Consider the following 14,093-nt stretch of genomic DNA (forward strand, 5'->3'; position numbering starts at 1 on the left):
AGGCTAGGGAGTAACAGTCTCTCTTCATAATGAGGTCAACCTACAGACTAGGATGTAACAGTCTCTCTTCATAGTGAGGTAGACCTACAGGCTAGGATGTAACAGTCTCTCTTCATAGTGAGGTAGACCTACAGGCTAGGATGTAACAGTCTCTCTTCATAGTGAGGTAGACCTACAGGCTAGGATGTAACAGCCTCTCTTCATAGTGAGGTAGACCTACATGCATGGTTGTAACAGTCTCTCTTCATAATGAGGTAGACCTACAGGCAAGGGTGTAACAGTCTCTCTTCATAGTGAGGTAGAAGACAGGCTAGGATGTAACAACCTCTCTTCATAGTGAGGTACCTACAGACTAGGGTGTAACAGTCTCTCTTCATAAGGAGGTAAACCTACAGGCTAGGGAGTAACAGTCTCTCTTCATAATGAGGTAGACCTACAGGCTAGGGTGTAACAGTCTCTCTTCATAATGAGGTAGACCTACAGGCTAGGGTGTAACAGTCTCTCTTCATAGTGAGGTAGACCTACAGGCTAGGGTGTAACAGTCTCTCTTGATAATGAGGTAGACCTACAGGCTAGGGAGTAACAGTTTCTCTTCATAATGAGGAAGACCTACAGGCTAGGGTGTAACAATCTCTCTTCATAGTGAGGTAGACCTATAGGCTAGGGTGTAACAGTCTCCTCTCTTCATAATGAGGTAGACCTACAGGCTAGGGTGTAACAGTCTCTCTTCATAATGAGGTACACCTACAGGCTAGGGTGTAACAGTCTCTCTTCATAATCAGGTAGACCTACAGGCTAGGTAGTAACAGTCTCTCTTCATAATGAGGTAGACCTACTGACTAGGGTGTAACAGTCTCTCTTCATGAAGTAGACCTACAGGCTAGGGTGTAACAGACTCTCTTCATAATGAGGTAGACTTACAGGCTAGGGTGTAACAGTCTCTCTTCATAATGAGGTAGACCTACAGGCTAGGTTGTAACAGTCTCTCTTCATAATGAGGTAGACCTACTGGCTAGGGTGTAACAGTCTCTCTTCATAATGAGGTAGACCTACGGCTAGGGTATAATAGGTAATGATATGATACAACCCCAGGTCTACATGTGAGAACCACAGCTTCCTAATATATTGTGGATAGGGGAGTCGTCTTTTAAGAGGTCTGAGTCTCCCTCCTCATAGTGTGGTAGGACCGGCCTAGCCCACAAGACAGGAAGTGGTGACATCATCATTATTTACAGTGTGAGGTTCAGGAGGATATAGCATCCCACAGCATCACACGGGGAGGGGGAAGACACACACACAAAGGCAGGCACACACACACACACACACACACACACACACACACACACACACACACACACACACACACACACACACACACACACACACACACACACACACACACACACACACACACACACACACACACACACACAGAGAGAGAGAGAGAGAGAGAGGTAGAGACACAGAGAGAGGTAGAGACACACAGAGAGAGAGGTAGAGACACAGAGAGAGAGGTAGAGACACAAAGAGAGAGGTAGAGACACAGAGAGCGAGAGAGTGGTAGACACAGAAAGAGAGAGAGAGAGAGAGAGAGAGAGAGAGAGAGAGGTAGACACAGAGAGAGAGAGAGAGAGAGAGGTAGACACACATAGAGAGGTAGAGACACAGAGAGAGGTAAAGACACAGAGAGAGGTAGAGACACAGAGAGAGAGAGGTAGAGACACAGAGAGAGAGGTAGAGACACAGAGAGAGAGGTAGAGACACAGAGAGAGAGGTAGAGACACAGAGAGGCAGAGACACAGAGAGGTAGAGACAGAGAGAGAGGTAAAGACACAGAGAGAGGTAGAGACATAGAGAGAGGTAGAGACATAGAGAGAGGCAGAGACACAGAGAGAGGTAGAGACACAGAGAGAGGTAGAGACATAGAGAGAGAGAGGTAGACACACACACAGAGAGAGAGGTAGACACACATAGAGAGGTAGAGACACAGAGAGAGGTAAAGACACAGAGAGAGGTAGAGCACAGAGAGAGGTAGACACACACACAGAGAGAGAGGTAGACACACATAGAGAGGTAGAGACACAGAGAGAGGTAAAGACACAGAGAGAGGTAGAGCACAGAGAGAGGTAGACACACACACAGAGAGAGAGGTAGACACACATAGAGAGGTAGAGACACAGAGAGAGGTAAAGACACAGAAAGAGGTAGAGCACAGAGAGAGGTAGACACACACAGAGAGGTAGTAGATGTGAGAATGGAGCCGTAGCTACAGCAAGCAGCAGGCCTAGCATCTACTGGATCAGAGCTGTGTGTTGCCATGGTGCATCAGCCTCAAATGATAGCCTGTACTCTCCTCCTACAACATGACACACACGACTCAGCTAAAGGCCATTTGAATCCAGCATTACAGAGGTGGCGGTGACGTCTCTCTATCTGACCACGCTCTCTCTGAGAGAGAGAGAGAGATTCATAAGAACGTGAATAATATGATTTTTCTGGAGCCTAATTGTCTCGCCAGGGGTTTGTGAAGAGCACAACTAACAACGGTCAACCAAGAAAGACTATTTTATAATTTCCCAATATGAGCAATATTCAGAGTGTCTTGATGTTTGGTTAGGTAAACACATAGACGACACACATATTAGACTCCCATAATGTAACAGTATAGGCCTACTGTCTTATTGTATCCAATTCTGTACTGTATTATACGTTTTCTCTCTCTTACCTTTGCGAATGAGGTCTTCTATGTCCTGGTCGAAGCCCAGTCGGTGGCATTTGCTCCACAGTCCCATGTTGGTGGAGTTGTACTGCCTACTACACTCGTCCGCGGCGGACATAGCGAACAGCTGCCTTCTGTTCCGGGCTAGGAGCAGCTTGTCCTCCCAGCGGTCCAGTCTGGAGCGGCTAGCCCGCAGAGGTAGGCTGTTGTTGGGGATGTAGATAAAGCCTGGGTTCTTACGGCTGGAGAAGCTCCGACAGCGCTCCCGATACCTCCGCGCGTCAGTCTCGTACCAGTGGTCGGAACAGATTGCCACCGCTAGCATTCCTAGGGCGCACAGAGAGAGGGACAGGCCGGCGTAGAGCAGTAACTTCCCAGCAGCCATGCTCGGTTTCTCTGCTTTTCTCAGAGCCGCCGCATCAGCACCACCAGTCTATGGACAGCTCCTCTGCTCTCCTCTCCTCGCTCTGTCGGTCTGTCGCTTTGTCAGTCAGCACAGCGCTGCTACCGCTACAACCCACCTCCAACGAATCAGCTTACATCTCTCCCCTTGGTGCCGATAGCAAGACCATCATCGAGGTTACAACCATGCAAATATAATTTAAAGCTAGGTTGCAAATCATAAAATTCGTTGAATCTACCGAATAAGGAAGGTCCTTGTTGGTAAAATAGTGTTCCGTTCCGTTCTTTCCGGCGTACGGGAGAGAGTGAGATGGAGAGAGGGAGCGAGCTGCTGCAGCTGTTCGTTAGGATGCTGCCTCGACGAGTGAAAAGATGCTTATCTCATTCCCTGCTCTCAGCAACCCTCCATCTGCTGCGATTAGGCGGAATGGGGCGAGACAGGAACAAACGTCCACGCAGAACACAGAGTTTTCAAAGCGTTTCAGTTCGAGTCGAAACCCTACAAAAACCAGAGGAAAAAGTCATATTATTAACCTGAACAATTGTGTATCCCTGCTTTTAGCATGAGCTAGGATGTTTACAAGAGCATGCCATTGCTCTTGTAGGCTATTTTGTAACAGGCCACGCTACAATGTAATCTCCCCCCAAATTAAACGTTGTGCTGCTGGGTGTTCAGTGATGTTTTGTCGTGCAATGTGCACATTAAAAGGTCATGTTTTGTTGTCAGTCAAAATCCCCTGGCATGCAGTCACCCCACCCCTGCCATCCCATCTGGACTAAAGGGCTGGCGATACATGAATGTAGAGCCGCCAAAATGATCTTCATTTTCCGTAGGGATATGACCTCATCTAGGACACACATCCGCACCGTTTAATGTACCATAATCACTCCTTGTTAAATTAGTCAATAAAACCGCACGCTGTCTGTCGTCAAAAAGGGAACGTCCCCCCCCCCCCCCAAAAAAAATAGATATTTAAGAAATACTTTACTTCATTACCATAATATATGTACATAAAGGTAATTCTACATGAATATCCAAATGACCATGACACAAGACAATCAATGATATGCGGTTGAATATGTCCATCAGGCTCAACTCAAACAGCTCGCTGCATCACATCAGTGTGTGTGTGACTAGAGAGGTTGGACGCGCGTCTACTCACCGCTCAAAAGGATGCGACTTCGGTTATAGCTTTATGTTCCAATGGGATTATTTCAACTCTACGTTCCAAATGTCTTCAAACGTTCAGTAACCGGAATAGGCTAAAGTTTCGCCTTCAAAAAATAAATAAATAATGAATTGCAGAGAGACTCTGATCCCTGCTCCACTAGGCGACATTGACAGGCGACAGGAAGCGTTGCGTAAAGATGTTATTTGACGCGGCAGATGTCGCCGTTGAGGATTAATTCCTCAGAGGGATATATATATATGTAGGCTAAAACACTATGCGTTATCGTTACTGTCGAGTTTAAAATCCCTCTGGCAGCTAGGATCCTAATGCATTTAGACTAGTATGTACACTCCTTTTCGGGTGGACAGAGTCTACAGCGGTGACGTCATGGTGTCTAAAACACCTTGTTAAAGAAATAGCACCCCCCCTCTCTACTTGTGAGGCGGAGAGGAGAGGATTTAGGTTTCCAAACATATTACGCCTCTATAGAAAATGGCCTGTGCTTTTGTTTGATGGAATAGCCTCATAAGAACAAAGTCTACAACCCAACATAGCACCTGCCCAGTCTTCAGTCAGAAATGAAAGGAGTCATTGAACCAGGGGACCATTTGATATCCCTGACTACGTAGTTGTCAACGAAGAAGACAGGGGGCGCTGCTGAATAATTTATGACGAAGCTGAAACCCACCTGTCACACTATTGGAGATGACGGACGGAGAGTCATCTATCCACTGTGACTGACAGTTTGCTACGACATATATATGCCAATAAAAACGGGCTGCACTGATGTAGTGGTAAATGTTTTAAAGCTTAGTGAAAACTATATTAACTCACTCCATTTCTTCACTGGACTAAAACCTGTTATTATATCTCATGGGTGTCCCCACCACTCTCAACAACTGGTCTGGATGGACAACATAACAGGGACCATACTGATCTGGTCTGGAGGGACAAGATAACAGGGACCATACTGACTGGTCTGGAGGGTCAATAGTAATTTCCCTCTGCTTTGACTATGGCAATAGTAATTTTCCATCCGACAACCTGAGTGACAGTTTTGCAGTTGAATTGTAATGTCACTATATATTGGGCTCCTGAGTGGCGCAGCGGGCTAAGGCACTACAGTCCCTGGTTCGATTCCAGGCTGTATCACATCCGGCAGTGATTGGGAGTCCCATAGGGCGTGTCGTATGGGTTTGGCCGTGGTAGGCCGTCATTGTAAATAAGAATTTGTTCTTAACTGACTTGCCTAGTTAAATAAAGGTTAAACAAACAGGGAACATGCTGCCATATGGGTCACCTTCTGGCTCTGCTTGTTGTGAGCTTGTTAGATGCTCCCCCATTACACACATCCTGTCAACTATCTCCACTTGTTCACTTCATACAATATAGCCCATTTGTGGCTAGCTATTGGCTTATGTGTTACCTCCTCTCATTCTTTATCCCTGGCATTGTCTTCAATGGATACATCCTCAGCTGGAGAAGAGGGGACATGACTGTACTACTAATGCTAGTCTGTGTCCTAAATAGCTCCGGGGCCCTGGTCAAAATTAGAGTGCCATTTTGGAGGCAGTCCTGCTACAGCTGACTCTATCAGCTGACCCACACCATGCTACAGCTGACTCTATCAGCTTCCTGTCTACCAGCTGACCTCCAACCTGTTACAGCTGACTCTATCAGCTTCCTGTCTATCAGCTGACCTCCACCCTGCTACAGCTGACTCTATCAGCTTCCTGTCTATCAGCTGACAACCAGGCACCCTGCTACAGCTGACGCTATCAACTTCCTGTCTACCAGCTGACCCACACCCTGCTGCAGCTGACTCTATCAGCTTCCTGTCTACCAGCTGACCTCCACCCTGTTACAGCTGACTCTATCAGCTTCCTGTCTACCAGCTGACCTCCGCTCTGCTACAGCTGACTCTATCAGCTTCCTGTCTATCAGCTGACCTCCACCCTGCTACAGCTGACTCTATCAGCTTCCTGTCTATCAGCTGACAACCAGCTACCCTGCTACAGCTGACTATCAGCTTCCTGTCTACCAGCTGACCTACACCCTGTTACAGCTGACTCTATCAGCTTCCTGTCTACCAGCTGACCTCCACCCTGCTACAGCTGACTTTATCAGCTTCCTGTCTATCAGCTGACAACCAGCCACCCTGCTACAGCTGATGCTATCAACTTCCTGTCTACCAGCTGACCCACACCCTGCTGCAGCTGACTCTATCAGCTGATCTCCACCCTGCTACAGCTGACTCTATCAGCTGACAGCCAGCCACCCTGCTACAGTTGACTCTATCAGCTTCCTGTCTACCAGCTGACCCACACCGTGTTACAGCTGACTCAATCAGCTTCCTGTCTACCAGCTGACCTCCACCCTGCTACAGCTGACTTTATCAGCTTCCTGTCTATCAGCTGACAACCAGCCACCCTGCTACAGCTGATGCTATCAACTTCCTGTCTACCAGCTGACCCACACCCTGCTGCAGCTGACTCTATCAGCTGATCTCCACCCTGCTACAGCTGACTCTATCAGCTGACAGCCAGCCACCCTGCTACAGCTGACTCTATCAGCTGATAGAGTCAGCTGACCCACACCCTGTTACAGCTGACTCTATCAGCTTCCTGTCTATCAGCTGACAGCCAGCCACCCTGTTACAGCTGACTCTATCAGCTTCCTGTCTACCAGCTGACCTCCACCCTGCTACAGCTGACTCTATCAGCTTCCTGTCTATCAGCTGACAACCAGCCACCCTGCTACAGCTGACTATCAGCTTCCTGTCTATCAGCTGACCTCCACCCTGCTACAGCTGACTCTATCAGCTTCCTGTCTACCAGCTGACCTCCACCCTGCTACAGCTGACTCTATCAGCTTCCTGTCTATCAGCTGACAACCAGCCACCCTGCTACAGCTGACTCTATCAGCTTCCTGCCTATCAGCTGACCACCACCCTGTAGATGTCAAAAAGTTTGGACACACCTACTCCTTCAAGAGTTTTTCTTTATTTTGTACAATTTTTTTCTACATTGTAGAATAATAATGAAGACATATTTTATATTTGAGATTCCTCAAAGTAGCCACACTTTGCCTTGATGACAGCTTTGCACACTCTTGGCATTCTCTCAACCAGCTTCATGAGGTAGTCACCTGGATTGGATTTCAATTAACAGGTGTGCTTTCTTTAAAGTTAATTTGTGGAATTTATTTCCTTCTTAATGCGTTTGAGCCAATCAGTTGTGTTGTGACAAGGTGGGGGTGTTATACAGAATATAGCCCTATTTGGTAAAATACCAAGTCCATATTATAGAAAGAACAACTCAAATAAGCAAAGAAAAACGACAGTCAGTCATTACTTTAAGACATGAAGGTCAGTCAATCTGGAAAATGTCAAGAACTTTGAAAGTTTCTTCAAGTGCAGTCGCAAAAAGCATCAAGTGCTATGATTAAACTGTCTCTCATGAGGACCGCCACAGGAAAGGAAGACCCAGAGTTACCTTTGCTGCAGAGGATAAGTTCATTAGAGTTACCAGCCTCAGAAATTGCAGCCCAAGTAAATGCTTCAGAGTTCAAGTAACAGACACATCTCAACGTCAACTGTTCAGAGGAGACTGAGTGAATCAGGCCTCCATGGTCGAATTGCTGCAAAGAAACCACTACTAAAGGACACCAATAAGAAGAAGAGACTTGATGGGCCAAGAAACATGAGCAATGGACATTAGACCTTTGGAAATCTGTCCTTTGGTCTGATGAGTCCAAATGTGAGATTTTTGGATCCAACCGTTGTGTCTTTGTGAGATGCAGAGTAGGTGAATGGATGTTCACCGCATGCGTGGTTCCCACTGTGAAGCATGGAGGAGGAGATAAGATGTTGTGTGGGGTGCTTTGCTGGTGACACTCTCTGTGATTTATTTAGAATTCAAGGCACACTTAACCAGCATAGCTACCACAGCATTCTACAGCGATATGCCATCCCATCTGATTTGCACTTAGTGAGACTATCATTTGCTTTTCAACAGGACAATGACCCAACACACCTCCAGGCTGTGTAAGGACTATTTTACTAAGAAGGAGAGTGATAGAGTGCTGCATCAGATGACCTGGCCTCCACAATCACCTGACCTCAACCTAATTGAGATGGTTTGGGATGAGTTGGACCGCAGAGTTAAGGAAAAGCAGCCAAGAAGTGCTCAGCATATGTGGGAACTCCTTCAAGACTGTTGGAAAAGCATTACAGGTGAATCTGGTTGAGAGAATGCCAAGAGTGTGCAAAGCTGTCATCAAGGCAAAGGGTAGCTACTTTGAAGAATCTCAAATATAAAATATATTTTCATTTGTTTAACACTTTTTTTGGTTACTACATGATTCCATATGTGTTATTTCATAGTATTGATGTCTTCACTATTATTCTACAATGTAGAAAATAGTACAAATAAAGAAAAACCCTTGAATGAGTAGGTGTACAAAAACTTTTGGTCGGTAGTGTATGTATATATTATTAGTATATTTATTTAATACACTCTAGCTCAAAAAATAATTGATAATTGAGAAATTATGATAATAATTTTGCCTCTCCCCATTTTTTATTTGTTCCATGGCTCAGACAGCCAAGTGCACACAAGGCTGTTTGGCACATCTCATTTGCAAAGATGAATAACTTTACAGATATTTCTGACTGATAAACAATGACATGCTGGTGGGTGGTAACATTAAAATAAAACCCAGCCTTGAAACCAAACGTAGGATGACAATAATTTGTATGTCATATCATAGGAAATGACACAGCATTCACATGGATTTGCACGGAATGGGCAGTTAGAATTTGTCACTGCAAGTCCATACATGTCACAAAAAAAGATGACTTATTAACATAAATCATGGTGCAACATCATGGGTAAGTTCTGGCCATTATCTTTCTGCTCATAAAAAGTGGATTTCTACTGGTGTGGGCATTTAAGGATTAGCTCACGAAAGCTTGAACATTGTAGATGTTGTCTCCAACAGCATTTGTGCCCCTCCTGACCTCCTGAAGGTCTGAAAATAAAGAAAAACCTTTGAATGAGTAGGTGTTCTAAAACGTTCACAGAGTAGCCCGCCTTGCCACCCTTAGGACTAAACCAAGTCGTATAAAAGCAGGGGAGGACTTCACTTTACCAGGTAACTAAATTACACACAATTAATACACGACATGAATAACCAACACTCAGGTACTGTGAGTATGTCCAACATTATCAAACTGCAATAACTATGCAAAACCCTTTAGTTTCCTTAACTAACACCAAAACAATTCAAATATTCCTGTGTACATCGACGTTTTACACAGAACTTGACGAAGTCATGTTCCCTATAATCACTGCATCTAACTGCCGGCCGTCTGGCTAATATGCACAGTGGAGGTGAACCAGGAAGTGTATGTGTTTGTTTATGCAAATACTTTGGCTGTAAACTTCCACAAAAGAATAAATGTGTCTGCGTGATTCTGTAACTGTGGCTAATCAATAGCTTGAGTAGGAGGTAAGAATGTTGACAAACTATAACTAACAAAGCTAGCATGGTTCATGTAAAATCTAGCAACGTTAACACAAGGAAACAGCATGGAGCACATTAACCCAGGAGATGGAGAGAGGAATGGAGTTGGTTAACCCAGGAGATGGAGAGAGAGATGGAGCTGGTTAACCCAGGAGATGGAGAGAGGGATGGAGTTGGTTAACCCAGGAGATGGAGAGAGGAATGGAGTTGGTTAACCCAGGAGATGGAGAGAGGAATGGAGCTGGATAACCCAGGAGATGGAGAGAGGAATGGAGCTGGATAACCCAGGAGATGGAGAGAGGGATGGAGCTGGTTAACCCAGGAGATGGAGAGAGGAATGGAGCTGGTTAACCCAGGAGATGGAGAGAGGAATGGAGCTGGTTAACCCAGGAGATGGAGAGAGGGATGGAGTTGGTTAACCCAGGAGATGGAGAGAGGAATGGAGCTGGTTAACCCAGGAGATGGAGAGAGGAATGGAGCTGGTTAACCCAGGAGATGGAGAGAGGGATGGAGTTGGTTAACCCAGGAGATGGAGAGAGGAATGGAGTTGGTTAACCCAGGAGATGGAGAGAGGGATGGAGCTGGTTAACCCAGGAGATGGAGAGAGGAATGGAGTTGGTTAACCCAGGAGATGGAGAGAGGAATGGAGTTGGTAACCCAGGAGATGGAGAGAGGGATGGAGTTGGTTAACCCAAGAGATGGAGAGAGGGATGGAGCTGGTTAACCCAGGAGATGGAGAGAGGAATGGAGCTGGTTAACCCAGGAGATGGAGAGAGGAATGGAGCTGGTTAACCCAGGAGATGGAGAGAGAGATGGAGTTGGTTAACCCAGGAGATGGAGAGAGGAATGGAGCTGGTTAACCCAGGAGATGGAGAGAGGAATGGAGCTGGATAACCCAGGAGATAGAGATGGAGTTGGTTAACCCAGGAGATGGAGAGAGGAATGGAGCTGGTTAACCCAGGAGATAGAGAGAGGGATGGAGCTGGTTAACCCAGGAGCTGGAGAGAGGGATGGAGTTGGTTAACCCAGGAGATGGAGAGAGGGATGGAGTTGGTTAACCCAGGAGATGGAAAGAGGGATGGAGCTGGTTAACCCAGGAGATGGAGAGAGGAATGGAGCTGGTTAACCCAGGAGATGGAGAGAGGAATGGAGCTGGTTAACCCAGGAGATGGAGAGAGAGATGGAGTTGGTTAACCCAGGAGATGGAGAGAGGGATGGAGCTTGTTAACCCAGGAGATGGAGAGAGGAATGGAGCTGGTTAACCCAGGAGATAGAGAGAGGGATGGAGTTGGTTAACCCAGGAGATGGAGAGAGGAATGGAGTTGGTTAACCCAGGAGATGGAGAGAGGGATGGAGCTGGTTGACCCAGGAGATGGAGAGAGGGATGGAGTTGGTTAACCCAGGAGATGGAGAGAGGGATGGAGCTTGTTAACCCAGGAGATGGAGAGAGGAATGGAGCTGGTTAACCCAGGAGTTGGATAGAGAGGAACAGGGGCAGAAATCCCGGGGGGGGACGGGGGGGACACGACCCCCCCATCCTGGGAAAAATATGATTTGTCCCCCCCAATATACCACTGAAACATAACTATGTAATTTAAATAATATTAATAATACGCAATGAAAGCAATTGTGCTGATTATAGACACTTAATAGCGCGTTTTTAAGTTTCAAAAGATTGCGACCCCCCCACCCTTTGCCTCACAATGGTTTGATCCACTGCCAGTTCCTTAGTTGGCAAGGTAACAGAGGGGTCGTGTCTACTGTCTGAAAGGCACTCAATGAACGTAACTGACGTGAGGTTAATCCAGTCAATCACGCACACACACTGGCTGAATATGCAGAGCTAGCGCGCAAATATTAACTATTAAGCAAGCTAGTACATATTCCATTTATGTGGCCTCGTCAAAGATGGAATCTTTGCTATCGTCAATTTATTCCAAGATCAGCATGCAGATTATGTAAATTAGTGCTTCAAAGTCCCTGTGATAAGGTTAGCGATAAACTGAAGTCCAAACTGAACAGAACTACACTCTCTTCTACCATTGTCTTAAATATATTTAATGGTCTCGGTACAAAAGCTAAATTGTCGCAAGGGAACTTTTATTTATTTATTTTATTTCACCTTTATTTAACCCGGGTAGCAAATATTATAGCAAACACCACTGAAACGGAATTGGTGCTCGCTAGCTTTGCAAATTCAGTTATTGTTGGAAGCCAGCCAATATGAAACAAACTATTAAAATTACAAAAGGTTGCAGCATATGTTGTGTAAATGGTGAACTCATACAGCTGTCAACTCTTGTCATTTTAATCCGTTTCACATTTGCTAGCTACCTTTTAGATCGAAGCCCAAATAGAATGATAAAAGATAGTAGCCAGCCAGCAAGGTAGAAAAATGGCAGAAAAATAAAAGACGGACATCAGAGTATTTTTCAGTACACCAAAACACAAAGTAAGAACCCTAGTAGCCTAATATCTCAAAGACTAGTTGATAAAATGTTCATAAGAAAGAAATGAAATTCTAATGGAAATGTTTCACAATGATGTCATTAGGCAGAGCAGGCAACAGATGGCACACAGACAGCAGAGTTGGGGACAGATATGCAGGGACAGACTGGCAGAGACAGGTAGTCTCAGGTAAGTTTGTTGAGTCTTTGTTTGGCAACATTATGAAAGGTTCACCATTTTTTTTACTTGTAAAATAGGAACATAATTGGAAAATGCCATGGATACCCCCACTCTCAACTTAAACTGGTGACTGAACTAAGATTTGTTAAAGGCAATGGTATTGCTGTTGTGATTAGTTGTGTAGTTTTGGGTACCGGTAGTTAGGAGTACAGCAAACACCTTATTTCTTTGGTTCCTCAATATACATTTACCATATTACAATGTAGGCTATGTGTTACAGCACTACTTTTGGTGTCCCCCTCAGGAATTGCTCTTGAGAAAATTTCATGTAATTGTCCCCTCCAAAGTTGATATCAGATTTTCGCCCCTGGAGAGGAAATACAGTAATTCACCATCCTTGTCTTTATACCTGTTCAAACAACACCCTCAGGGGCAGTAAATCACTATCCTTGTCTTTATACCTGTTCAGACAACACCCTCCAGGTAGCAGTAAATCACCATCCTTGTCTTTATACCTGTTCAAACACCATCAGGGGGCAATGTGCACCTTTTCAGTTTGTTTACCATCTCATAGAAGTAAAAGAAGAACAAAATGGAGACGTCCTCAATGGCGCTGCCCGTACTCTCACAGACACCATAATGGGGCCAGTAAAATGATGCAATGTCTATCTAAGTCTCTGTTTCAAACATTCAATAGAATGCAGCCCTGCAGGAAATGCTGTGGGAATCAGATAGGTAACCACAGTTGAAGTTGGCAAGCCAACGTGGTTTGTAGAGCATGTGTTGAGGATGTTTATAGCCACATTCATTCATTGGACAATACCCTCAAAGACTGGGCCACACATTTCAACAATGGAGCAAACCGAAAGGTTGCTAGATTGAATCCCTAAGCTAACAAGGAAAAAATCTGTCGTTCTGCCCCTGAACAAGCACTGTTCCTAGGCCATCATTGTAAATAAGAATTTGTTCTTAACTGACTTTCCTAGCTAAATAAAGCTTAAATAAATAAAAAAAAGTAATGATGACTCAGTGGCCAAAATGAGAGTTCATTAGTGTAGCCAGCAGGCTCACTCTGTATCACTCTGACTGGTGTGTGCACCCTTAAATTATTACTATTATTACTGCTGTTGAACAAATGTCCAAATGGTTTTGTCTTTGAGAAGTTAGGAGGGATGTGATGTTCATGTTAAATGGGTGTCTGTCCCTTTAAGGGCCCCTGAGACTGGGTTAAGGGAGAGATGACCAGATAGAGAAACCTGTATTTGCAAACAAAGGACAGAATGTACATTTGATATCTGACTTTTTAACTTACAACAAATAACTTTTACTAGGTACTAAGTTCTCGCCAAGGATTTACTTGCTGTTGAAAGAGTTATTTAATATTACACTTGTGACCAATCAATGGGAGCGTCTGCTAAATGACTACATTGTACTGTAATTGTTGTTCTATGTATATTATGTATATTATGTATTTGTTGTGTTGTTTCCTGTTTGGTCCCCAAGAAGAGTAGCTAATTAGGAATCCTAATTAATGCTAAATATGAGGCCTTATTTGACCTTATTTGGTCATATTTGACATTATTTGACTCTACTTTCTTATTTGGATGGATACTACATGTACAACTGGTTAGGGTTGGTTGGTAAAG

At 44.9% G+C, this 14,093-nt stretch overlaps 1 protein-coding gene across 1 annotated transcript in view; it reads right to left on the bottom strand.

Moving 5' to 3' along the window:
- The window catches only part of tmem178b (transmembrane protein 178B), a 203,663-nt gene extending 198,952 nt beyond the window's left edge, over positions 1-4,711 (bottom strand). The window contains exons 1-2 of the mRNA XM_082964304.1: positions 4,285-4,711; positions 2,726-3,620 (exon numbers count right to left, since the gene is read on the bottom strand). Coding sequence (XP_082820430.1) covers positions 2,726-3,104 — 379 coding nt within the window. The 5' untranslated portion in view covers positions 3,105-3,620; positions 4,285-4,711. The remainder of the gene's footprint in view (positions 1-2,725; positions 3,621-4,284) is intronic.
- Between the last annotated feature and the right edge of the window lie 9,382 nt (positions 4,712-14,093).

This window comes from Salmo salar, chromosome 17 (genome assembly GCF_965601325.2).
Source record: "Salmo salar chromosome 17, fSalSal1, whole genome shotgun sequence".
NCBI lineage: Eukaryota > Metazoa > Chordata > Actinopteri > Salmoniformes > Salmonidae > Salmo > Salmo salar.